The sequence below is a fragment of the Bombyx mori genome, chromosome 24 (assembly GCF_030269925.1).
Source record: "Bombyx mori chromosome 24, ASM3026992v2".
NCBI lineage: Eukaryota > Metazoa > Arthropoda > Insecta > Lepidoptera > Bombycidae > Bombyx > Bombyx mori.
In genome coordinates this window covers 12,321,381-12,346,820 of record NC_085130.1, presented here as the reverse complement: position 1 = coordinate 12,346,820, position 25,440 = coordinate 12,321,381, and the positions used below count along the sequence as shown (strand labels likewise).

Here is a 25,440-nt window from a genome sequence, read left to right as displayed (position 1 = left end):
CACTGACACGGCAGTGGGGATGGATAAGGACGGGGGAGGGGGTTAGGGTTGGGAAGATTTCCCTTTCCCTTTCCCCTTCCCCTTCGGAATGGGAGCTACAGAAGGAGGAGCTGTGTTCCCGGATCGAGGCACCAACGGCGCAGGAGGAGGGACGGTTACTCCCATCATCCTGGCCCTCTTGCGGTAGACCGCGCACCGCCTGTCGACGGCAGCGTGATCTTTCCCGCAATTGGCGCAGGAGAATGGGCCGTCCCTCGGCCTCGGGCAGTCCGCTACGACATGCTCCCCGGCACATCGAACGCAGCGGACCGCTCGGTGACAATTATTGGAGGCGTGCCCGAAGGCCTGGCAGCGATGACACTGCGCAGGCCCGCGGGTTGGTCGCCATCCCTCAATCGTCACCCCCGGCAAGTACAGCAGTTCATTGACTGCGTACAGGCGGGCGAGGTCGTCCTTCGAGAGGTGGTCCAAGGCTACGTGAAACACGCAGCCCGGGCGCCCTCTCTGGGACCTGATGCACCTGGCGTGACGAGCCGGAAACCCCAGCTCCTTCAGGGCATCGGTTACTTCTGCCGCGTCAGTATCGGCAGGGAGGCCCCGGACAGCCACCTTAGTCGGAATCTCCCCTGTCAGGGCATAGCAGTACCATTTTATGGTACCATCCCTGGCAGAGGCCTCCGACAGGTAGGCCTGGACCGCCCTGTATTCCTCTACCGACGTCGGCTGGAATCTAAAGCCGGCGCCGAAGGGTCGCACCGAGGGGGCGCGACCGAGGCGCTCCCTAATGGCCGCCATGTGGCGGGACCAATTAGGGAGGGCCTCCACCATTATTGGCGGATGTCGGCGCAGCTCCTCTTGGGCACGACCCTTCGACCTCGGGGGAGGGACATGAGAGGATTGGGATGTCCTCTGGGTGGAAGGAATACTCGGCCTAGCTGCCATGGCAGCATAGGAGGTAGAGGGAATGGAGTTAGGCATAGGGGCGTGACGTGGTCTGGTGGACTCGAGGTCCATGTACCTGGTGGAGTCCAGGTTACCCGCCGTGCCGCTTAGGGCGGGGGCACCTCGGGTAGAGTCCACCGGGATTGGGGATAAAGTTGGGGAAGGAGAGTGAGGAGGGGTTCTCAATTGCCTAGGAGCAATCCCTGTCCTGGCGGGTGCTCTAGGCTTGGGAACGGGTTGGACTGGGATTGGACTCCCAGAGGGGGAAGTGGATCTTGACGAGGAAGGAGTGATAGACTCGGTAGAGGAGTGATCCGTGGACGTGGTCACGCTCTCTTCTCCCTCCGACCTGGAGGAAGGGCCTATACGCGGGCGTTTATCTTGGTCACCCGATGAGCCTCGGTCAGACTCGGACCTGGCCTTCTTCCGCGGCCGAGAGGGTCCGGAGGGATCGGTCGACGAAGGAAAGGTACTTTCCACCGGTCCGATCCTCGGGAACCCCTTGGCCGCAGCCGAAGACCCGGACGAACTATCCAACCGAGGACCCATCGGGGCCATACGGACTGCAGGTGTTGGTGTAGGACGCAATTCGGGCATCGCCTGACGTCCCATTTGGGACGGGCCGGGTGTGCTGATATTAGGGGGTGAATTCCCCCTCGACATGACTTAGCCGACTTAAGTTTGGTCACAGCTAGAGTCGGTACATTCGTACTACTAATTACAAACTACAATAGACGGCCGATCCAGCTTTCATGTTGGGAATACCCAACACAACTATTGTAAAAATAAATGAATGAATTATAACTAATTGATAATAATAGACTAATTTGACAAATAAAAAGGACTAGAATCGAAAAGAATTAAAATTAATAATTAAGAATTTACTTACAATTAAGCCCGAAGCACGCCGCAGGCATCCGCCGCGACCGGTTGGCCAAGTGTACGTAATTAAGTAATAACTGAATAATTAAAATAAAAACAGTGAAACAAACTTACCCTCAGGGGGTCCAGCTCGTTCGACGTATAATATACTAAATTTAAACTATTAGATGACTACTACTATAATTATAAATTAATAATAAAATAAGAACAGAAGAAAGAGCTAGAATTCCACCCCCACTTAAAATAAGATAGGGATAGAATACCAACACTAAGAATTAATTAAATTATAAACTAAAGCAAATACTCAACCGGCAACGACGGGAAAGCCCGCAATATGTCCCGTGACAATCAAGAAAAGATACAACTCAAAAGACAAACAAGAATACTTAAATTTACTGACTCAACTGAACTACAACAGGAATGATCACTTATGAAAGTGGGACGGCCGCCAGTATGCAATCAGACAACATTTAATCAATACAATTTGAAATTTAAAAAGGAAAAATAAAAATATTAAGGTTATGAAGGGTATATCTAAATTACGACTAATTATTGTACATAAACTGCCGCAGTGGCGCTAGTAGGTAGTTGAAGTAACTACCCTCTGATACTAATTACTAATACGTAAATTTAATTAAATTAAAGCTTAGGTTAATTGTATAAGAAAAATAAAGGAATTAGAATTAGAATATAACAATGAATCAATAACTATATAAGAACAATAAACTATTAACCTAAGACGGAACTAACTAAGTACTGGTTTCCCGACGCTGCCGTGATCCACCACCATAAATCGGCTTACGCGGGTTTGGTAACAGCCCCTCCTAACCCCGAAGGGTAGGGGAGGACTGGGAACGGACACAGCTGGCCAGACTCGAAGGCGCTAACGTAACTCTGTTTTTATTCTTAGAATAAAATGAGTACGCAGCTTTTCCAGGCTGATCGACAACTACCCGCAATTAACCAATGTTAAAAAAGAAAGTGTCGAACAACTCACCTGTTCCCGGGTCCTGCGTTACGTTGCTCGGAACGTCTCCGCGCCGAAACAACACCGCTAGATCAAAACACTCGCACTTTGGGCACACACAATCGCACAGCACAAACAATAGGGGCCTCGTAGCACTGGTGTCCCGGGCGGTAGAAATGGCTGACATGGCTTGTTTTATTAACACTATCCCCCTTTCGTTGGCTTTGGCTGGCGGCGGCGGCGGTGGCGGTGGCGGAAGGGGGCGTGTTAACATGGCTTGGCGGCTTGGCTAGCGGCAGGGCATAACAGCTGACGTCACGTCCGTTACAATAAGTTTTTAATACACCTGGAAATACCAAAACAAACGGTAAGTTGCAATATTCTTATTTTAAATACAATATTTCGACAAAATAAAAAATGTATATTTTTTCCTTTCTTTTTGGGGAAAATTGGGACGTATGTGGGGTAATTTGGAAAGAGACTGCAAAAGTAGGGACGAAAAAAAAAAAAAAAAAAAAACCACCTGATTAATCCATGGAATAACGGACACACCTAAACTCTTAACTCAGATATAAATATCAGCCCCTAAGTACTTACTAAGAAAGATGAAATATAAACCGCTCATAAGAAAGCCCGCTCGTTCGAATTTAGGTGCTTACTCTCCCTTAAACAGAATCTTTTGGGACTACAATAATGTCCACGGTAGCGCGGTCTCCGTTAATGTTCATTCGGAGTTGTCCGATTGCGCTGAACTAACTTTAAGTGATGAAATATATGTTTTTTCTAATTGTCTCACAACTTAGAGAAAAAAACTGTCGCGGATAATTTCCCAAGTAAATATAAATTAATATTAAGTATAAGTAATTAAATGTAATCAAGTTTTAGTTAATATTTTTTATTTTTGTTGTCAATGCACTGTCGATTGCACCTATGATTGAGGTGACATCTTCCAATTACTTTTGTTAGTAGAAAAGAAGTATAATAAATTGCAACTCAATATGTCAAAGTTACCCTTAAATATAAAATTGGCAATTAGGTAAGATTGAATAGTTCAAAGTTACACCAATTTCAAATAAATTTACAATGATCTGTGAAACAATCAATTATGGACAAAAAACATTGTAAAATCACGAAATTATTAGAAAAAAAGCAGGTCGAATAAATATTTTACCTCCAGAAACCAAAAAAACAGTGTTTTACATACCTTTTCTATATTTAAATCAGATTTCTGCCACACACACTTTTTTCTTGTTGATCACCGCGAACAGAAAAGGCACCAAAGTTTTGAAAACTTATTCATAACTGACAATTTTATGACACATTTGACATTTTGAACATCTCAACTTCCTTTTCATATAATTATTCAAGTAATTATATAAAAAGTGTTTGAAAATATAATTTATAAATCTTCAAACGGATTTTATTCAATGTTACCCAACTTGACTGTAACTGATAATATAAATATTTACCAAACAATACAATAACACATTGATAGTTTTGAATAAAAGTTCTAGACAAAAACATCATGAATAAACCAGATTTTTACCAACAAATTTAAAAAATATTGTTATAACTACATAGACAACCCTACAAACCTGTACCTATTTATGTCGGCGCGTGTTTTTATAAACCATTAGTTCATGACTAATAAAGATGGGATGACAAACAACACGTGAAAGCATGTCGGCGCGTGTTTGTATAAACCATTAGTTCATAACTAATAAAGATGGGACGACAAACAACACGTGCAAGCATGTCGGCGCGTGTTTGTATAAACCATTAGTTCATGACTAATAAAGATGAAACGACAAACAACACGTGCAAGTATTCGTCGAAAGCAACACGTGCAAGATATGAGTCGTAAACAACATCGTCCCACCACGATACCTTGCTATAAAAATGTTCCGTTGTTGTCTCTCGAGCTAGTATCTTCAGTCGGCGTCGATGCGCCACTTCGATAAAGCGGCACGACGCGAGAACCCTCTCATCGTGGCCGCCGGTAACTACATTCCCGATCCTGCGGACAGAGTGGAAAGCAGTCGACGTCGCCCAAAACACATCATCTCGGATCCTCCCGATCCACTAACGGTGCTTTTAGGTACTTCAAGCACCGGTCACCGTTCTCGTCGAACCCGTCGCTTGCGACGAAGGGCTCGACGAGTAAATTAACTCTCAGACACAGCCACAGTTTCTCGCCGGATCTTCTCAGTGGGTCGCGTTTCCGATCCGGTGGTAGATTCTGCGAAGCACTACTCTTGCTAGGGTTCGTGTTAGCATCGTCGTCAGGTTTGAGCCCCGTGAGCTCACCTACTAGTTACGGTTACGCTGGAATAGCCGCTCCAGGCTACTAGCTTAGGTAGGAAAAAAAACTCTCGAAGGAGCGAGCGAGTCGCCGTATCAGACGGAACGCTCCTGCGTAATATACGCTCTGAGTTAATATTTCTGGTTTTATTGACTTACGAAGACCGCCCGCTTGCCATGTCGCTACCAGAAAGTGGAAATACTCCAACATTTATACTTAGATCGTTTCCATTTCTCTTATTCTCATCCCAATTGACCCCTTTTTCGTTGTTATTTGTACCTAAGACGTCCCTAATATCCCCAAAAACAACAGATTTTTACATGTATTTTATTTTATCAAATACATTAAAACCAATAACAACTGAGACTTACCTTTAATATATATGATGGTTCAAACACTAAATAACGTTTATAAATCACAGTCGTCTTCTATTATTACCAAATAAATAAAAGAGAGCAAAGTTTCTAGCACTAAAATAATTACCACCACAGGAAGTCAATTTGAAACGCGGTTTTTTATAAGTTAGTAGCTATTATTATGCATATTCAGAGTTGTTTTGTGAACTTTCAACGTTCTACTATTAAACTACAAAAATGGAAGATTTTGCAACGAATATAATACTAATATTGAGCGTCGAAAGATTTTCCTATTTTTTTCCCAATTCGCCTCTCAATCTCTAATCGCCCCATTTTACGGTACAGTTTTAATTTAAACTTCGGTAGAATTTTTATTTATCCCGAAGCCCAGCGCGTAACATTACCTATCCTATAGTCCTATTGTCCTTATTGAGTACCTAATAATCTTTAATGCACTTTAAATTGAGGGATCAAAAGCCATTTGGTTTAAGCGATATTTTTGCAACTTTACAGGAGTGCACCGCAGGAAGTGAAAAGTAAGTAAGTAAATAGGTACTCGTTCTAGTGCTCTTAGCACTATCTACAAATGAAACAAAACCAAATCCAACATCTTTATTCAAATAAAATAACGTATAAAACATTTCGACTCTACACGCTTTTGGCGAGTTCCTGTAACTTGGCGATCACGTCCTTTATGGTGCCCACCATGTAGAAGGCAGCCTCCGGAATGTGATTAAACACGCCGCCTAAAATCTAAAAGACAAAACGGTTAGTTCTGGTGGTAGAACCTTGCACATAGACCGGTTGGAAGAGATCTGAAAGCGGATGCGCTCGCAATCGGAGCCGATCCGCTCCTCTTATTTTTTGTACACGCAGTGCGTTCAAGCATTCTTAATGATAAAAAAGTGCACATGCAAAAATAAACTTTACTACAATTACTCAAAACAATTATCATTCCCGAAGTTGTTTTATTCGTGTTTTCAATAATCAACTTTATCGATATGACTTTTCCCGACATCTATTGGCGAATAATAATACTATTTTTCTTAATTGAGGGCAACTAACTGCTTTGAAGACACAATAACACTAAAGCTACTTCAGCAGATGGCGTTGTTAAGCCACCCGAAGCCAATGAGTGGTTGGTTTAAGGTTAGACCAAGAAAATGAATTGTTTATTTATATTATTTGTGTCTTTTTAACTCACGTGTTAAAAAGACAGATAATATAAATAAGCATAACGTCACATTTAAATAATACCTATTTCTAAAAAAAAAATTATTAAAAAAAAAAACGAGCAAAGCTCGGTCATCATTTAGTATTTATTTACATGAAGTCTCGCAGCGTTAAGGATAAGGCATCCGGTGCATCCGCAAAATTATAATTTGCGTAATTACTGGTGGTAGGGCCTCTTCTGAGTCCGCACGGGTAGGTACCACCACCCCGCCTATTTCTGCCGTGAAGCAATAATACGTTTCGGTTTGAAGGGTGGGGCAGCCGTTGTACTGTTAAAAGTAAGACCTTACAACTCATTCTTAAGGTGGGTCGCGGCATTTACGTTGTAGATGTCTATGGGCTCCAGTAACCACTTAACATCAGGTGGGCTGTGAGCTCGTCCACTCATCTAAGCAATAAAAAAAAATACAAGGTCCGAACAACAACATTTGGACCATCGGTCTACCGACCTATATCAATCGCTCGGTACAAGATCTTCCCTTCGTCGTTAGTTCCAAAATATCAAACCGATGACTACCCCGTCAAGTTTCATTGGTCCCAAAATTAATTTAACAATTAATGAAAACTGCTTTTACGCTTTAATCTCACGTTTTTATCGTCATTGTTTCTATATTATATTTATCACAATATTTGAGTGTCGACGAACGACTGAGATGAAAACTAAGTATTCCAAATTTCGAAAATAATATTATCATAGCTGTAAAAAACACGCGTTTAAACCGTAAAGGTAGTTATAATTGTGTCTGCGGCTCGCTAGTGCTACAGAGACTTCCCCTTACAAACCTTTGACGTACGGAGCCAGGAGATCCACGACCTTGATGCCCGTCACGAGGATCTTCTTCCTGTTCGACTGACATCTCGACGAAGGACGAAGCGTCAGCGTGTATCGGAGCGAACTTGTCCGTCTACATGTATATCGGTCTGCGCTCGTCTATAGACAAGGACTTAGCACCGTTGGATGAGCCTTCAGGTCGGAGCCTCAGAAAGCATATTCTGAACGCATGAGTACTTCGCGGCAGAACCAGACAGGAAGGTGACAGACCCCGGGACGCCGGGGTCAATGCACTCATGTACCGCGGGGACACTATCCGTTATATACATTGCGGGTTCAGGGATATATAACAGGCATTTATGCTTAGCTTAGCGAAAAATGTGTCAATAGTACCACGGTTGCTCCACTCTTTAAATCGGAACGCATTACAGATTCACAGCAGAAATCGGCAGGGTGGTGGTACTTACCCTGGTGGGCTCACAAGACGCCTTACCACCTGTAGACGGATTTTTTCTTTTTCGTCTAATACCAAGATCTCCTTAGTACGTGGGCACATTCTAGTTATTTCAAGCGAAAATAAGCTATTGGTTTGATATCTTCATCTAGCCGACTATCTAACTGAGCTATAGGCTCTCCTATGACGTAGATGATTCGTCCAAGAGTCGGCTCCCCCCCTGGTATCGTGATCGGAGCTCCCGTGTCCGCGACGGGCTACCCCCTTACCAGATCCTCGGTGCGAAACGTATACTCTCCCAAGTGCTGGGCCACCTCCAAGATCAGCTTTGGCGCTGAATAAAAATTTCGAGCTGTCTTTCATCACTACCAACTAATTCAATAATATTAACTAGCCGTATGTAATCGCCCGCTTCGCTGGGCGTTTAAAATTAACATTATTATTTATTGTCATTATTATTAGGCAGTCCAACAGTCAACACTCATATAAATATTAGCCTATCCATTAAGTACACATATTTTCTACATATGTGTACTTAATGGATAGGCTTTTTATTGGATTATTTTCTACATGGATACCAAGTTTCAAGTCAATCGGATGCATGGTTCAGTAGTTATAACGGAACATCCGTAAAAACCACTGTAGATTTATATATTAGTATAGATTGTGTTCAGTTCAGTGGTGTCGATTGGGAGAGGCCTATGTCCCGCAGTGTACGACTGTCAGCTGATGATGATGATGAGTGCGTGTTTAAATCTAATCTTACGAACCATTTTATCATTATTTTTTTCATACTTCAAAAACAAGGAGTCTCTCCATTCGACTGTATTATTTGTTACCTCAGAACTTTTCTCGACGTGAACTGTTTCTGATGTTTCTCCTTTTATTTGAAAACTGGTACTTCTCATGCAGTTCCATCTCTTTATCAAGCTCCGACCAGTTGTTCTTGAGTTAAACCTCAATAGCGCATATTAATTGATTAACTTCGACTGCATTGATAATGTTTTCATTTTATTTTGTTCAAGTCGGTGATGGGACGTGTATATAGCGAATTGAAAATATAATTTCGAAACTTAGACGACATGAAATAGTATTGAAATAATGAAGGCGTAGAAATAACAAATGACACCTCATGATAAAACGGCCTTTTTTATTTTTTGAAACATGCTTACTGGTGGTAGGACCTCTTGTGAGTCAGCGCGGGTAGGTACCACCACCCTGCCTATTTCTGCCGTGAAGCAGTAATACGTTTCGGCTTGAAAGGTGGGGCAACCGTTGTAACTATACTTGAGACCTTAGAATTTATACCTCAAGGTGGGTGGCGCATTTGCGTTGTAGATGTCTATGGGTTCCAGTAACCACTTAACACCAGGTGGGCTGTGAGCTCGTCCATTCATCTAAGCAATAAAAAAATATATAATTTAAATAAATAGAGCTAAAACATTATTGTACCTAAATATTATGTTGCTGCTTTCATTTCTACTCTTTATTCGTGAAACTGTTAGGATCATTTTATTTATATTACAGTTCTATAAACATAGACATTAAAATATGAAGTAGGATTAAAATATTTATTTATTTAGAGTAAATCTTCCTGCTCATCATTTATGTCAATATTAAAAGTAGTAAATAATTAAATGCAGTCAGACTTTTTTTTTTTTTTTTTTATTGCCCTTGTAGGCAGACGAGCATACGGCCCACCTGATGGTGAGTGGTTACCGTCGCCCATGGACTTCAGCAATGCCAGGTGCAGAGCCAAGCCGCTGCCTACCGACTATTAACTTGTCGAATACTATTCAAGGTGTTAAAGACTAGTTTCATGACTATCTTATACATTAGTAGCGGTACATTAGTAGTGGCGGTAGTTCTTTTGACGTTCAACAAGTATGTACTTTCATTTATGTTGAATAAAACTTTTTTGATTTGATTTGATTGCTTCATTTCCGCCCTGACGAAACAATGCGACGCTAGGCGACGCACAAATCACAAAATGGCGGACTGCACTAATTGAGCGAGGGCAGAAGCAGGACGATCTTTCGAAGTGTACCGAATAAACGCAATTCATGTAGGTATACTCTAAATAAAGCGAAGCCTATATGAAATTGTAATAATAAAGGAAGTAAATATAATTGAAAGAAGTTTAGATTTTTAGGTGAAAGTCAAAACCAAATAAAAACTTGTCACTCACCCGTGGTCTCCAGCTCTTTCTCCGGCGAAGGTTACTTCGAGGAGCTCTTGATTATTGCGGCACATATTTATATTAATGAAGTAATAATAATTTATGGATATGTAGACGGGAGTCGACGTTACATAATGTTATTATTAGTTGTTTTTATATTAAATTTAAAATGCAAAACGCATAACTCCATAGAAAATACAGTAAATATTTATGATTTTATTATAATTTTATTATTATTATTTATATTTATTATTAATATAAAATAAAACAAAAAATTAACAAATTTATAACGAATGCGACGCTAAAGAAGTGAAAAAAAGACGACGCTTAAAACTTTTTTTTTATTTAAATTTAAATTCGATTTAAGCCTTTATCGAGGTTTGAATAGTTCCCATGAAGGTTCTCAAAAGAGTATGTAATTATACATTTTCTGTTTTCAAATAACAACACGGGAGGACAAACAAAAGTCTAACTTAATTGAATATTATTATTATTATTAATTTTTTCGGTAGTCAGATATGCTATTATTCGATAATTTCATTTTTATAAATAAATAAAACGGTGTATCGCGTTCCGACCCGGCAGGCTGGTCCTGGCCCAGCGGGGTGTCCCGGAACACCAGCGGCATCGCCCGGGCGGCCTGGCAGGGCCGCCGTACTGCGGAGACCGACGTCGTTGGTCGTCGACTATCGCCTCGACGACCCGTCGGTGGGGCGTCCTCGGGTTTGGCTGCGTGTCTGGTTGTAGTGTTGACCGCGGGAACCCGCCTACTCTGACCGGGTTAAGCAATTTGCTTATTAATTTTATACAGAAAACTGAGACGTCGGAGAAGAAGACAAAGGCGATACTGGGTGCATCCTATTTTAATCGAAAGACTTTCTTCAAGCCTTTTTGTAATTTTATATCCCGACCTGAGACTACACGAATAAAATTCTTTTACTACCTAGTTTAAGATGTCAGTTGCATCTTTTCATTTTTATATGATTGCGTTGAAAACTATTTAAAATCGATAGACACGATATCGTCTTCGCTAGGTACTCATTTTTCTTTGATCTATGCGTCTGTCCGTCTCAAACCGCGCGGATCAGCTGAACATGTAGACACAGTTTTGTAGCGTACCGCGCGGTACCGCGCGACAGCGCGCTATTATGTGAACAATAAATACTTGAACTTGTACCGCGCGGTGAGCAGTTCCGCGCGGTACAATATATTAAGTGTATAATCTATGCGCGGTACCGGTCATGTGAACTTAGCCTAAGTGTATAATCTATTTAAATTTATGGTTGAGAGTTACTCGCGAGGACTTTTTGGCGGGAGCGCGAGGAGTGAAGTTGTGTGATTTGTTTTATTTTGTCTATTTAGTGTTTCTTCAGGTTTAAATGTGTAATAACGGTGGTTTAGTAAGTGTTTAATATCTGTGAAAGTGCACAAATGTGGGAAAATGAAACAAAGCCGCTGGACGCAACTTCTCGGGATCCTCCAAAAAGTCCACTGAAAAAATCTTAGTAAATGACCACCATTTTACTAAGATTATATTTCATTCCATATCATCTCATTTCATTTAATTTCATCCCAGTTGATTAACGTCTCAAATTAATCATTTTCATTTCATTTTCATTTCATTTCACTCCATATTATCATTTTTCATAAAAATAAGAATATAAACTAAAATAAGACATGACTTAAAAGTCTTAGTTACCAGGTCATAAAATCACTTAAAAAAAAAAAGAGTTACTCGCACAGAACACTATTACTTCTAGCGAAGTATGTAAACAGTGAATTGTAGGGTGGATTAAAAGGTTTTCATTTATTTTCTAACCCATGATTATTTTAGATTTCGGATTTTGAATAATAGGTCCTCCAGCGACCCGGCTTTGTAGTTTTATTCGCTGTTTCTGTGTTGAATTTGATTGCATCGTGTTTTTGTAGTGCTTTTCCACAACCACCGGTTTATTAAATTCAGGTAAGTTATGATTGTGGTGTTTTATTTATCAAATAGTTAACTTTAAGTTAATTCAAATAGTTTAATATTTTTGTCCTTTATCAGTACCTAAGCAAAATTTTTCATAGATTTTACTTGAAATTACGATGCACTAAATTATTTGTCGTTTCAATTTTTCTCCAGGCAAATATTTAGCGAAATTCTTTCCTACAAGAATTAATTTTAAAATATAATCTGCACAAAACTTCTACCATGACAGCTAGTCACAACAAAAAAAACTTTTGTGGATACATTTAACAGAAGAATTCAATTCAATTGAATCAAATGCAAAGGTAGATATTTATTTATATTACTTGTATCTGATTTTTACTTGTCTATATATACCATGCTATTCTCATTTATCATTTGTTTTAGCGTGAGGCCCAGTTCAAGAAGTGCTGTGATAATTTAAAAACATGGAGGAAGTGCTTTTTAGCTAATGAAAAGCGTCAGAGAATGAAGACTGGTGGCGGACAGTGTATTTCAAATGAGCCACAGCCTGGTAGCAGCAATGAGACCCTTATTTTTGCTGAGGTTCTAATGGATCAGACTGATGTGGAACTCAGGGGTGTCATTGACAGTGATACCATTTACAGTTCCGAAGGTAAGTGGATCTTAACAATTTGAGATAGGCGCTTCAATCTCACATGCTCTCTCACAAAAAACAGTAAGAATGTGGTGGCATGGTGGGTGTTTTGATTATTGTTATATACCTATATGAGTTGAACTACATGTATTATGGTGCTAAAAACTAGATAAATAACATGCGAGACAATACCTTATAAAGATTTTCACTCAAGAAACCATTTTATTTATCATAATGAATATACCACAATCTAATTAAGAACAATATTACTTTAAAAGTATTTCTTTCCTCTACTCCTACTATCACTATTATTCTACCATACATAATTAAAGATTTATTTTATATTTCTAGATATTGCAATGGAGTTTGAAACATCAGTTCCAGCAGCATGGGACCACAACAGAATGATGAAATTCCGAGTGTAAGCTGTGCAAGATCATCAGCTGAAGAATGTATGTATATTTTTAGTCTTACTTTTCTCTCACATTTATAGCCCATCTTTTTGCCTGATTTTCTTAATTATCTATATTAATTAGGTAGGTTAAAGCAGTTTGATGAAAATCAAAATATTGGCACAGTTGCAAAATTAAAATGCATATCTTTTTACCGACCAAGGTGTGAACACTCCTATGCATCTTATGGGGTCCCATCTTACAGTTTGTGGTGGAGCTTCATCACACAGTAAATATTCTTTAAATAAAAAAAGTTTATAAGATAAATTAGCTAAATGAGTGCAGGTTTCTTAAAACATATTTGTACAAATAAATACTTCTATTGATTATAATGAAACAGTAACCACGTGATGACAAAATACTTTATGAACCCAACATGTGCAAGAGCTAATAAAAAAACTTTGATACAATTTTTTATAGCTGACAGTTATTAAAATTTTTAACAAAAAGTAGGTAAAGTAATTAGGGTTTCTTTATGCATACTTACAAACATAAAACTCCGTCTTTGTTACAAAATGGTAACCTTTTTATTGATTCTCTGGGTAGATAAAAAAAAAAGAAATGCACAAAGTACATCCGTGCACTTGGTGAATATATAATTGCTTTCATATGTTTGAATGCAGTGAGGTTTTCCAAACAATTCTTATTGATCTTTGTTGTATGTATTATACCTTACAAATCATTGATTAGGCTAGAGCACAAGTTCATTACTCAATAATAAACGTAAGTATTGTGTAGAACTATCGATCTTGTATTTTTCAGGAAATGTTGCAGATACCACGCCTATTCTTGACACTCTATCATGTCGTGACACTCCACCACGTCGTTCTGGGTCCCGGTAGACTGGCTGTGGTGCAGCCTCCTTAGGAGGTAAGTTAATAATGTAAAAAAAAATTCAATTCGAAAATTTCAGAACAACCCTGAGAGTGTACAAAAGCAAAGATACAAATTTTGTTGTTGGCCTACAATTGATGCAGATATCACATACCCGATCCTGTGGACGGAATGGTAAACAGTCGACGTCGCCATAAGCACGTCATTACGGATCTTCCCGATCCATTAACGGTGCTTTTAGGCACCACAAGCACCAGTCACTGCCCTTCCTGAACCCGTCGCTTGCGAGGAAGGGCTCGACGAGCGAATTAACCCATAGACAGCCCACTGAGTTTCTCGCCGGATCTTCTCAGTGAGTCGCGTTTCCGATACGGTTGTAGATTCTGCGAAGCTCTTGCTAGGGCCAGTGTTAGCAACACACCCGGCTTGAGCACCGTGAGCTCACCTAGACTTCAAGGAGAAGCTGAAATAGCCTCTTAAGGCTATCAGCATAGGTAGGAAGAAAAAAAAAGATATCAGTGAACAAACGTTCACGATTGACTTCCACGGTGAAGGAATAACATCGTGTAATAAAAACCAAACCCGTAAAATTATAATTTGCGTAATCACTGGTGGTAGGACCTCTTGTGAGTCCGCACGGGTACGAGGACTGCACTAAAAGTATCGGGAATGGAATATTTCCACTGTTCCTGTCATATTAAAATCTTTTTAATTGAAAACTCCTTGGTTTTAAAAATCGAATACCATTTATTTATTTAAAAAAAGATTCTCGGTCTTGTCACGGTGTAAAAAAGTTGTTTTTCCGATGGATACAGCATTCGCTCTGTGAAGAGCAAAAAGCGGCTCGCGTTACTTGGTGCGTCAGAACTCTCGAAAGATTCCAGGCAGGATCCTCAAATGCTGTATACAACATTGTATCAGGTGACGAATCCTGGATATACGCGTACGAACCCGAAACAAAAAACCAGTCACGAGTTTGGGTGCTCGAAAATGAGTTAAAGCCAACAAAAATTGTTCGTTCACGGAGTGTTGCAAAAAAAAAGGGTGGCCACGTTTGTCTCCAAAACCGGCCATGTTACGACTATTCTTCTTGAGGGACAAAGAACGGTTAATATAGAATGGTATGCTAGCATTTGTTTGCCACAGGTCGTTTCTGAACTCCGTAAAGAGAACTGCAACCGCCGCATCATCCTCCATCACGACAATGCGAGTTCTCACACCGCGCACAGAACAAAAGAGTTTTTAGAGCAAAACATAGAATTATTAGACCATCCGCCGTACAGCCCCGACCTAAGCCCTAATGATTTCTATACTTTCCCTTAAATAAAGAATAAATTGCGTGGACAGAGATTTTCATCACCTGAAGAAGCTGTGGACGCCTACAAAACGGCCATTTTGGAGACCCCCAACTTCCGAATGGAATGGTTGCTTCAATGATTGGTTCCATCGTATGGAAAAATGTGTCAAATTTCGCGGAGAATACTTGGAAAAGCAATAAATACATTTTTAAATAGTAATGTTGTGTCACTTCGTTAATTCCCGAAATTTTCAGTTCCGCCTATGTAGGTACCACCACCCCGCCTATTTCCGCCGTGAAGCAGTAATGCGTTTCGGTTCGAAGGGTGGGGTAGCCGTTGTAACTATACTGAGACCTTAGAACTTATATCTCGAGGTGGGTGGCGCATTTACGTTGTAGATGTCTATGGGCGCCAGTAACCACTTAACACCAGGTGGGCTGTGAGCTCGTCCATCCATCTAAAAGTTGATCTCAAATAATGCAATTTGTAAATCTAAATATATCAATATATTTTTATAACTTCACTTTGATTGTATTGAATCAGATGAACTGACTATCAGATTTTACTCAGTCTAATTAATAATTCGACTATAGTAGCTCAATCCAATTGTGGGATTTGAAACCACCCATTAATACATTAATTACCACTAAGCTATCATCACTTCAAAATCATAAATATACATTATGTAGATTACTAAAATGTTACAAATATAGAAGTATAACAATTGCATTTTATTTAATTACAGGAGGGAATGTGCGCACCAGGGTAATACAGGAAGAATTTAAGTTTAGAAAAGAATCTTATGAAAAGAAAGAGAGAAGAGAAGATGAACTCTTTCAATTACAAAAAAAGGAAAGAGAGTGGATGCTGATGGCAGCAGAAAAAGTCTATCTAAAAGCAAAGGCTGAGAGGGAAGCTACAGAGGATCTTAAAAAATATAATCGGGCTAAAAGAGACTGTAGTGAAAAATAATTTAAATAAATAAAATCATAATCACTGGTTGCGCTGGTTTAAAACTTCGTTTTAGGTTTCGAAAAATAGCAACATTTTAATTTGGTTTTGCAAATCCTGTCCTATCCCTCTCCGGCACTTTACCTACGGACGCGTGCGAGCGAGATCGTGTGGTGACATCGAGACAAAAAATATGGCTGAACAACCGCGCGCGCGCTTCGTATCTTTGTTATGTTAAATACGTAAATAAGTGAAATCGTTGGTGTTTCTCATCGCGAAGTGGTACGAGTCTGCAGTAAGGACTACATAAAAGTATTGTGCATCCTTCCTTTAACGCAGAACTGCCGCTTCTTATCGTTTCTTCCCGCAGTCTGTGTCCTTCATTTGCAACGACCAAATTTCAAATATTTTCGTAATTTGCTTATCTCGCGTCTACATTTTTTGGTCCAAACGAGCCGGATTCGTATTAAATCAGCGCCAACCATTGCCTAGGTTTACCTAATTTACCTAATATAATTAGAACCGCGTACCAAGTAGGTACTTCGAAAAAATATCGCTTTTCCTGCTTTCGTCTTAAATATCGTTTTCGTTCACATTATAATCACTTATTTACAATATCAAATGAGGTAGATAGAAAACCCGCGTTCTGGTTTCTTATATTATTCTTTGTTAGATCACCGGTCGAGCGTACGCCTCGAGCCGGCCGCATACATTAGTATTAGGTATTCAGTGTAGGTTCCCCGTGTGGTGTCGGGTACCTTACGTAGAATAGCACCACTCCCGCATCTTCCTGGGACATCGTAAAAGGCGATAGATAGGAAACGCCAGGCGACGGGTAGTAGCGTATTCCTGTGTGCTAATAACACCCGCCGCTTCGAATATTATCTTTAGTTTTTTACTCTAAAATATTTATTAACATTTGTACTATTCGCATAAATTTGTACTCGTAGGTAGGTGTTTACCTTTCCCGCCGCTTCGAATATCGTTAGTTTGTTAATTTGAAATATTTATTAACGTTTATCTTAAAATGGCACCTTTAGATACTAATTTAAAGATGTTATATGCTAAAAGAGATAGGATATTCTCCCGCATGCAAAGCATTTCTAGCAAAACTAGAGATATGGATTCAAAGTCATTCAACGCTGACGCTTTTTTGTGCGACTTTGAAACAGTAGATTCATTGCGTGAAGATTTTGAAGGTGTGCTCGATAAAATAATCATGTTGGAGTTAAAGGCTAATCCCGATTATTTAGTTAATTATCAACCTCTTACGGCGTTTGAAGATCTCTTAGGCTGCGTGAAACGAGCTGCCAAAAGGTTACAATCGCAATCGCAAACGGGGGATCACGTTACGCTGGCTGGTCAACATAGGATTCCAAAACTACCCCCAATAGAAATTCCCGAATTCAATGGCGATATAAAAAACAGGCCTTTGTTTATCTCTAGCTTTCGGAATGTCGTACATAATAATACATCGTTAACGGACTCTGAGAAACTTTATTATTTGATAGGCAAATTAACCGGCAGGGCTCGTTCCATATGCGCGGGAATTACTCCAAGCGCCAAAAACTATTCGTTAATTTTTGATTTATTAAATAGCAAATACGAAGATAAACGTCTATCTGCTACTGCGTATTTAGATCAATTATTTGAATTTAAACCTATCTCTTCTGCAAATCCTAGTAATTTAGAATTATTTTTGGACAAGTTCGCATCGTCAGTAGCCGCTTTAAAAAATTTGAAGGTCAATGACCTATCGGATTTTACATTTTTGCATGTTGCGCTTAAAAAATTAGACACAGACACTGCCCGTGCGTTTGAATACTATCAGCGCTTAAATAATAAGGGATGCGAAATACCATTGTTTGTAGATCTAGTGTCTTTTGTTCGTGATCACATAAAAGTATTAGAACGCACGTCATCAGTTCCCAAGGCTGCCAACAAAAGGCAGTTTGACTCTAAGTTGTCATCTACACAGGCTTATACATCTAGTTCTGAGTCAACAGTATGTAGTCTGTGTCGTGACAAACATGATCACATTTATAAATGTAGGGTTTTTAATAGTTATAAACCGAATGAGCGGTTTCAATTCGTCAAATCGAACAATTTATGTATAAATTGTTTAAGTAGCGGTCATCGTGTTTCCGCGTGTAGGTCGTCCTCTTTATGTAAAAAATGTAATTCTAAGCATCACACTTTATTATGTTTCGGAAATGAACCCGTCGCGAGTAAAGCGCATTCGAATGCTAGAGGCACGCAGTCACCAGGTACACGAGCATCGGTTGTCGCACGGCCCTCCCCATGCCTTCTTCGGTAGGCTTAAATGATATGGGCATTGCTCCAGCTCGCGTCAGCACGGATGACGTAACGCTGTGCACTTTATCGAAAGGTTATAACCGCATCTTACGCAGTCCTACTACGGTACTAATTGCGACCGCACGTGTAGTTATTATTGATTAACGTGGTAGGGAGCATTGTGTACGCGCGTTGTTGGATGGCGCGTCTCAAAGCAATTTTGTCACTCGTGATTGTTGTCGACGATTGGGTTTAAACATAAATAATAGACCTGCTTGTTCCGTAGTAAAGGGAATAGGAGGTTCTAGCAAAACAATTGAAGGTTCTGTAGAAATAAAATTTTATTCTCGTTTCGATCGTAACGTAAATTATACTATGGAGTCGTTAGTAGTAGATAAAATTACTGAACGTTTACCGACTACCACAGTTGATGCCTCTCTTTTATCGAATTTCGAAGACATAGCATTGGCAGACGATACTTACTTTATTTAACCCAGGCCCGATCCAACTGTTGATTGGAGCTTCGATTTTCCCGCATCTGCTCTTATCGAACAAGGTTCAAGGACGGCCTTCGCATGCCTCGCCGATCGCGTTAGAGACTATCCTCGGTTATGTTATTGTTGGTGACGCTCCCGTTCGTGTAGCTAGCAACGAGAGCGTTTCATATTGCTGTACCGGAGACCCGTTAGACTCCACAATTCGGAAGTTTTGGGAATTAGAGGAAGTAGACGTGCCGTCGGTACTCAGCCCCGAGGACAAAATGTCTGAGGAGTTTTATACCAGTACTACCACACGAGATAGTGACGGACGATACGTGGTGGCTTTGCCCTTTAAAGGTGATGTTAACACTCTCGGTAATTCGCGTCAAGCAAGTGAAAGTCGATTTTACTGCTTATAAAGAAAGATGCAAGCTTCTCCGCAGCTAAAATTAGCGTACAACAACATCATTCTCGAATATTTAGAGAAGAACTATCTCTCAGCTGTAGATAGTGACAGTTCAGATATTTCTTATTTTATTCCGCATCATGGTGTAATCAGAGAAGATAAGGTCACAACCAAATTAAAAGTCGTACTCGATGGTAGTTGTAAGACTACTACTAATGTTTCGCTCAATGATCTGTTATATCGTGGACAAAATTTCCAAGGAAATTTATTTAATATTATTATTAATTTTCGTTTGTTTCCGGTTGCCCTTTCCGCTGACATTCGTCGGATGTTTCTGAGTATTGGAGTCAGAGAATCTGACAGGCGTTTTCAACGCATTCTATATCGTTTTTCTCCTCAACAACCATTACAAGTTTACGAATTTAATCGTGTAGTTTTCGGGCTTAAGTCTAGTCCTTTTCATGCGTTGCGTACTATTAAACAGCTGGCAGCTGATGAAGGTGTCGCTTACCCGCGGGCCAGAGAAATTATTGATACTAGCCTGTATATGGACGATTTTGTTTATTCAATTCCAACTGAAGACATCGGCATATCGACCGCTTCTGAGATGATAGGTCTCATGAAGGCCGGTCAGTTCGAGCTGGTGAAGTGGACGAGTAACTCACAAGTAGTGTTAGATTCGATCCCGCCGTCGCATCGCCTGCCAGGTGTTAAGGAGTTCGATGAGTCGAACCAGCATAAAGTACTCGGCTTGTGTTGGTCTCCTACGTCGGACATTTTTTGTATAAAAATTGACACTCCGATTGAAATTTGTACTAAACGTACAATACTGTCAGGTGTCGCTAAAATATGGGACGTCATGGGATTTGTCGCACCGGTCGTCCTGTTCGTTAAACTTATTATTAAGCAGTTGTGGCTGAGCAATTGTGACTGGGATGACACTCCATCCGAAGATATAGTAAAAATGTGGAGCCGATTCAAAGAAGAACTTCCTTTGCTTTCTCATATAAAGATCCCACGTCACGGTATGAACGTCGACAGCATCGCGACTATCTTAGGTTTCGCGGACGCCAGTGAGAAAGCATATGGGGGGGGTGATATATTTTCACGTTCAAAATAACAATGATAATACAATACGTTTGATAACAGCAAAATCAAAGGTTTCTCCTAAAAAGGTTGTGTCGCTCGCCAGACTTGAGCTTTGCGCGATTCTCATACTCGCTCAGCTTATAAAAAATGTAGTAGTCGCTTGTCAAAATCGCATTGTTTTTCGCAATATATTCGCGTTTTCAGACTCAACAGTCGCACTTTGTTGGACACATTCATCGCCTCATCGATGGAGCACCTTTGTGGCTAACAGAGTGACGAAGATACAAAGCTATTTATCTCCACAAAATCTATATCACGTGTCTGGTAAAGACAGTCCCGCTGATTGTTTGTCGCGTGGCCTCACTCCTTCCCAAATAATTAATCACCCGCTTTGGTTTAGTGGCCCCTCTTGGGCACATTTGGATGTCGCGCAGTGGCCTGCTGTTCCTTTTAATCCTTCCGTAAAGCCTGAGGCGCCGGAAGAAAAGAAACAGACCTTTCTCGCTACTTTAAATGAAAAATCTCCTATATTATCACTAGGAGATCGTATCTCATCTTGGTCTAAACTATTGCGCAGTGTAGTTTTCGTTTGTCGATTTGTAAAATTGTTACCTCACAGATATCGCATGTCAGCATCGGATTGACGTTTAAGAAACTCTGACTTGAGCTACGACGAGAAATATCCCATTTTGCTTCCGAGAAAAGATCCGATCTTGAATTTACTTATCGAATATCATCATAAATTAAATTGTCACGCCGGTCCTGACCTGCTGATGGCGCTCTTACGTCAGAAGTATTGGATACTTTCTGCTCGTAATTTAATTAGGAATAGGATACACAAATGCATGCCTTGCTTTCGACTTCGTCCTAAGCCAACATTCCCTGAAATGGCGGATCATCGTTCTTGTCGTGTCGTTCAATCCGCTAAACCCTTCATTCATACGGGTACAGATTATGCTGGCCCTTTCAAGGTTACCATAACACGTGGGCGAGGTATTCGTTTTACCAAAGCTTACGTGTGTTTATTTGTTTGCATGACTACGCGCGCAGTACATATAGAACTGGCTGGTGATTTAAGCACAGCTAGTTTCATGGGAGCCTTCAAGCGGTTCCTATCTAGACGAGGCCCGGTGGGTAGAATTTATTCGGACAATGGAACGAATTATATAGGTGCTAAACGCAAGCTTTCAGAACTTCATGAATTTCTTTGTTCAAAGTATCATAATACAGAGTTTGGTCACGTCTTAGCTGAAAATCGCATTGAATGGTCCCTAAATGTACCGACAGCTAGCCATTTTGGCGGGAATTGGGAGGCTAATATCAAAAGCTTAAAGTCTCATCTATATCGCGTTATAGGTGATACAATTCTTTCATTTGAAGAGCTATGTACTGTTCTCACTCAGATCGAATCGGTAATGAATACACGACTTTTATGTAGAACACTCTCTAGTGATCCTTCAGAACCGCTTGCCTTAACTTCTGCGCATTTTTTGAATCTCACGCCTTCGAAATGCTTGCCTGCGGAAGAAATCGATGAAAATTTAACTACTCTTGCTAGACACGATTTGCTAGACAAATTAGTTCAATCGTTTTGGAAGCGCTGGAGACGGGAATACCTTCATACGTTGCAATCACGCCGCAAATGGAACACGCCGGTCGATCCAGTCGTCGTCGGCTCGGTGGTGATTCTGATTAGCGATAATTCGCCTCCTCTACACTGGCCTTTGGGTGTCGTGGAAGAAGTGTTTCCGGACTCTACGGGAGTTACACGCATTACACGGGTTAAGACAGCGATCGGATCGTATTTGCGTCCCGTGGTGCGACTCTGCCCACTGCCCAACCAGTAGCTCATTAGATTTTTCATATTATTTAGGTTAGTTGTATATAAATATAGTATAGATTCTTAATTCTTGTAGGAACATAATGTAATAGTAGATAAACGTAGCGTACTTATTTGGATTTATTGTTATTCGTTTGTTAGATAATACAACTTTGAAGGCGTCCCTTCAAGCCCGGGGGAATGGTTGCGCTGGTTTAAAACTTAGTTTTAGGTTTCGAAAAATAGCAACATTTTAATTTGGTTTTGCAAATCCTGTCCTATCCCTCTCCGGCACTTTACCTACGGACGCGTGCGAGCGAGATCGTGTGGTGACATCGAGACAAAAAATATGGCTGAACAACCGCGCGCGCGCTTCGTATCTTTGTTATGTTAAATACGTAAATAAGTGAAATCGTTGGTGTTTCTCATCGCGAAGTGGTACGAGTCTGCAGTAAGGACTACATAAAGGTATTGTGCATCCTTCCTTTAACGCAGAACTGCCGCTTCTTATCGTTTCTTCCCGCAGTCTGTGTCCTTCATTTGCAACGACCAAATTTCAAATATTTTCGTAATTTGCTTATCTCGCGTCTACAATCACATAAGCAAAATATGAGTTAAGTAGGTTAATAAAATAAGGAGTTTCAAAAGTCTAACCTCGTACTATTTACTTTTTTAGTAAAAAAAATTATCAAAATTAACAAAATCAAATTTAATCATTCCTCTTCAAAATAAAGAATACTATCTGCATTACAATAACAGTGCTCACTGCTCGGTTCCAACTTATTCCGGACGGCCACCGCTCAGGTTTCGGCCACCACGTGTGATTTTTAGACTTCTTACTCTCGTTGAAACGTGGTGGCTCGAGTATTGCCGCAGTGGCTGTCGCGGAACGGGTGCTGGGATTGGTTCGAGGAAAATAACGAAGGCTTCAGTATGGCGTTCACACGGTCCTCGTGGCTTGACCGGCGCAGGGCGTAGGAGCGAGTCTTTTCTTGTTCGGTTGGCGCTCTCCTCTTCTTTCGGAGAGGTCTTGACTCGTCGGCTCGCTGTCTCGAACTGAATTCGCAGCGAGGTAGGCCCCCTATTTATGGTCGCCCACGCGCACTCGGCCAGCGCTATTATGAGTCCGAGCACGGTGGGCGTCTATTGTTCTCTCGGCCGCCTCGCTCGCCTATTGTTTGCCTAGTCGCTCTATTAGTTGCCCGTATTGTGACTCGCTCCTGCGTTCCCACGCCAAATTAAAGACCACGAGGACCAATCTTTATTTACAAAATAACATTTACAAATTAACTTATTTCTATTTACATTTGTATGCTAACTATTTTTAACATACTGACTATCTCTATTTCTATTAAATCTAGCTGTACTTGCGAACATATTCCTATTCTAGCGTATCTATTTACGGACATTTCTGTTTTAACGTATTATCTATTTATTCTCTATTTATTTATCGCGGACATTTTCTATTATTTTACAACTATCTATGTGCATCGCGAACAATATCTATTTAACTATTTTCAATCATTTATGTCCGTTCGGGAATATCTTATTCTAACTATGTTTCTTTATGTCCGTCGCGAACATCCTCCCGCCGTGCAGCGTCGTTCACGTCGCTGCATCCTCCTTGGTGAGCGGCGGTCATCGTGGGCAGCACGATGATCTTCTTTGCCGGGCGTCGCAATATACCGCCGGCGGTGCGTACGTCGACCACTCGAGTGATGCCGTCGGCCCCCGGGTAAACCTCCTGGATGATCCCACGTGGCCAGGTGTTCCGTGGGAGCGTTCCGTCTGCTATTATCACGACGTCGCCTATCTTTAGGGCGGGCCCGCGGCTGTGGGGCTCCCGCCGGTTCTGCAGGTCGGGCAGGTACTCCCGGAGCCAGCGACTCCAGAACACATCTGCCAGACGTTGTGCTGCGCGCCAGTGTGCGCGCCCTATGAGGTCGGCGTCGTCAAACTTGCCCGGCACGGGGACTCGCGCCGGGCCTCCCAGCAGGAAGTGGTTCGGTGTCAGAGGGTCGGGATCGTCGGCGCTCACCGATACGTGGGTGAGAGGTCGGCTGTTCACTGTGAACTCTGCCTCTGCTAGCAGAGTATGAAATATTTCGGACGTCGGGTGCCTCGGCTGTTCCGTGGCCGAGAGCGCGGCCTTTACCGCCCGCACCATTCTTTCCCAGGCGCCGCCCATGAAAGGCGCGCCCGGTGGGATGAAGCGCCACTGGATAAGTCTTAAGCTCGCTTCATGCTCGGTCGCCTTGTCCAAAGCTTGGCGCAGCTCCTTGTCGGCACCCCGTAAATTGGTGCCGTTGTCGCTCCATATCTCCGTCGGGGCTCCCCGGCGCGCGATCATGCGCCGGAGGGCCATCACCGCTGAGTCCGTGCTGAGGCTCGCTGCCGGTTCTAAATGCACCGCACGCGTAGTGAGACATGTGAAGATGGCCACGTAGTGCTTCTGGGTGCTTCTGCCGGTGGTAACTTGATAGGGCCCGAAGTAATCGAGGCCCACGTATGTGAATGGTCGCCGATGGTGTGCCAGTCTGCTCGGTGGGTGATCGCCCGTGGCTGGACGCGGTGGTGTGTCCTTGCGGATACGACACGGAAGACAGTTGTGGATCACGCTCCGTGTCACTGGGCGTAGGCGTAAGACCCAGTACGACTGTCGGCACTCGGCGATCGTAGCTTCGGTTCCGGCGTGGTGCATCTTTCTATGGATGAAGTCTATCATCAGTCTCGTTTCGCGTCGGGATCCGTCTAGCACGAGAGGCGAGGTGATGACGTCAGCTCCCTCAATGTTGCCGATGCGTCCGTTTATTTTCAGTATCCCGTCCGCGTAAGTTACGGACAAGTTTCGCAGTCGGCTCGCTGGGGATATTTGTTTCCCTCGCTGGAGCGTCAAAATTTCTTCCTCGAAGGCTGCCCGCTGGCTCTGTTGCCAAATGAGCGTCTCGGCGCGTCGAAGCGTGTCGGCGTCTAAAGTCTTCCATTGAATGACTGCTTGCTCTGGCGTCCGCGGTGTGTTCAGCGGGGTCTTCGAAGTCGTCTTCTTTCTATTCTTCTCCCACGTCGGGTCCGAACGCGGGTTCCGTCTGGTCCTCTTGTAATGAGTGCGCTCGCGACTTCTGCGGCATAGGTCGACGAATTGCAGTATTCGCCCCGTTGCACG

At 41.8% G+C, this 25,440-nt stretch overlaps 2 protein-coding genes and 1 long non-coding RNA gene across 7 annotated transcripts; 1 reads left to right on the top strand and 2 right to left on the bottom strand.

Moving 5' to 3' along the window:
- Positions 1-6,048: 6,048 nt before the first annotated feature.
- LOC110385500 (uncharacterized) lies at positions 6,049-11,693 on the bottom strand. Of its 3 annotated transcripts, none has more exons than XR_009976510.1 (5): positions 10,097-11,693; positions 8,704-8,865; positions 7,918-7,976; positions 7,466-7,613; positions 6,049-6,202 (listed from the first exon to the last, which is right to left on the bottom strand). XR_009976510.1 is itself a non-coding variant. In XM_062675791.1 (5 exons), exons 1-5 carry the CDS (start codon positions 10,159-10,161, stop codon positions 6,183-6,185), a joined length of 480 nt encoding a protein of 159 aa, XP_062531775.1. In that variant the 5' UTR covers positions 10,162-10,428; the 3' UTR covers positions 6,049-6,182. The 3 variants fall into 3 exon arrangements, 2 of the variants coding, with proteins under 2 accessions (XP_062531775.1, XP_037875984.2); XM_062675791.1 differs by having other exon boundaries at positions 7,892-7,976; positions 10,097-10,428; XM_038020056.2 differs by lacking the exon at positions 7,918-7,976 and having other exon boundaries at positions 8,748-8,865; positions 10,097-10,412.
- Positions 11,694-11,860: 167 nt separating this feature from the next.
- LOC134201275 (uncharacterized) lies at positions 11,861-16,691 on the top strand. 3 transcript variants are annotated; one of them, XR_009976495.1, is made up of 6 exons: positions 11,867-12,050; positions 12,213-12,361; positions 12,444-12,672; positions 13,006-13,106; positions 13,869-13,976; positions 15,984-16,691. It is a non-coding gene; the product is annotated as an uncharacterized LOC134201275 (long non-coding RNA). The 3 variants fall into 3 exon arrangements; XR_009976496.1 differs by lacking the exon at positions 12,213-12,361 and having other exon boundaries at positions 11,861-12,050; positions 12,444-12,754; XR_009976494.1 differs by having other exon boundaries at positions 11,867-12,361; positions 12,444-12,754.
- A 4,075-nt stretch (positions 16,692-20,766) lies between these two features.
- Positions 20,767-24,978, bottom strand: LOC134201319 (uncharacterized). The gene is made up of 2 exons (XM_062675843.1): positions 24,149-24,978; positions 20,767-20,965 (listed from the first exon to the last, which is right to left on the bottom strand). Exons 1-2 carry the CDS (start codon positions 24,976-24,978, stop codon positions 20,767-20,769), a joined length of 1,029 nt encoding a protein of 342 aa, XP_062531827.1.
- Positions 24,979-25,440: the final 462 nt, after the last annotated feature.

Excerpts from the sequence above, each read along its gene's own strand:
- LOC110385500 (XM_062675791.1), bottom strand. The coding sequence starts at position 10,161 with ATGTGCCGCAATAATCAAGAGCTCCTCGAAGTAACCTTCGCCGGAGAA. Across the intron at positions 7,977-8,703 it reads AGAGACTCCTTGTTTTTGAA|ACGAAAAAGAAAAAATCCGT; the intron begins GTATGAAAAAAA and ends TCTTGGTATTAG. Across the intron at positions 7,614-7,891 it reads CCACCCTGCCGATTTCTGCT|ACGAGCGCAGACCGATATAC; the intron begins GTGAATCTGTAA and ends CCTTGTCTATAG.
- LOC134201319 (XM_062675843.1), bottom strand. The coding sequence starts at position 24,978 with ATGCACCACGCCGGAACCGAAGCTACGATCGCCGAGTGCCGACAGTCG. Across the intron at positions 20,966-24,148 it reads TGGAGTCGCTGGCTCCGGGA|TAGCGAGAAAGGTCTGTTTC; the intron begins GTACCTGCCCGA and ends TTTCATTTAAAG.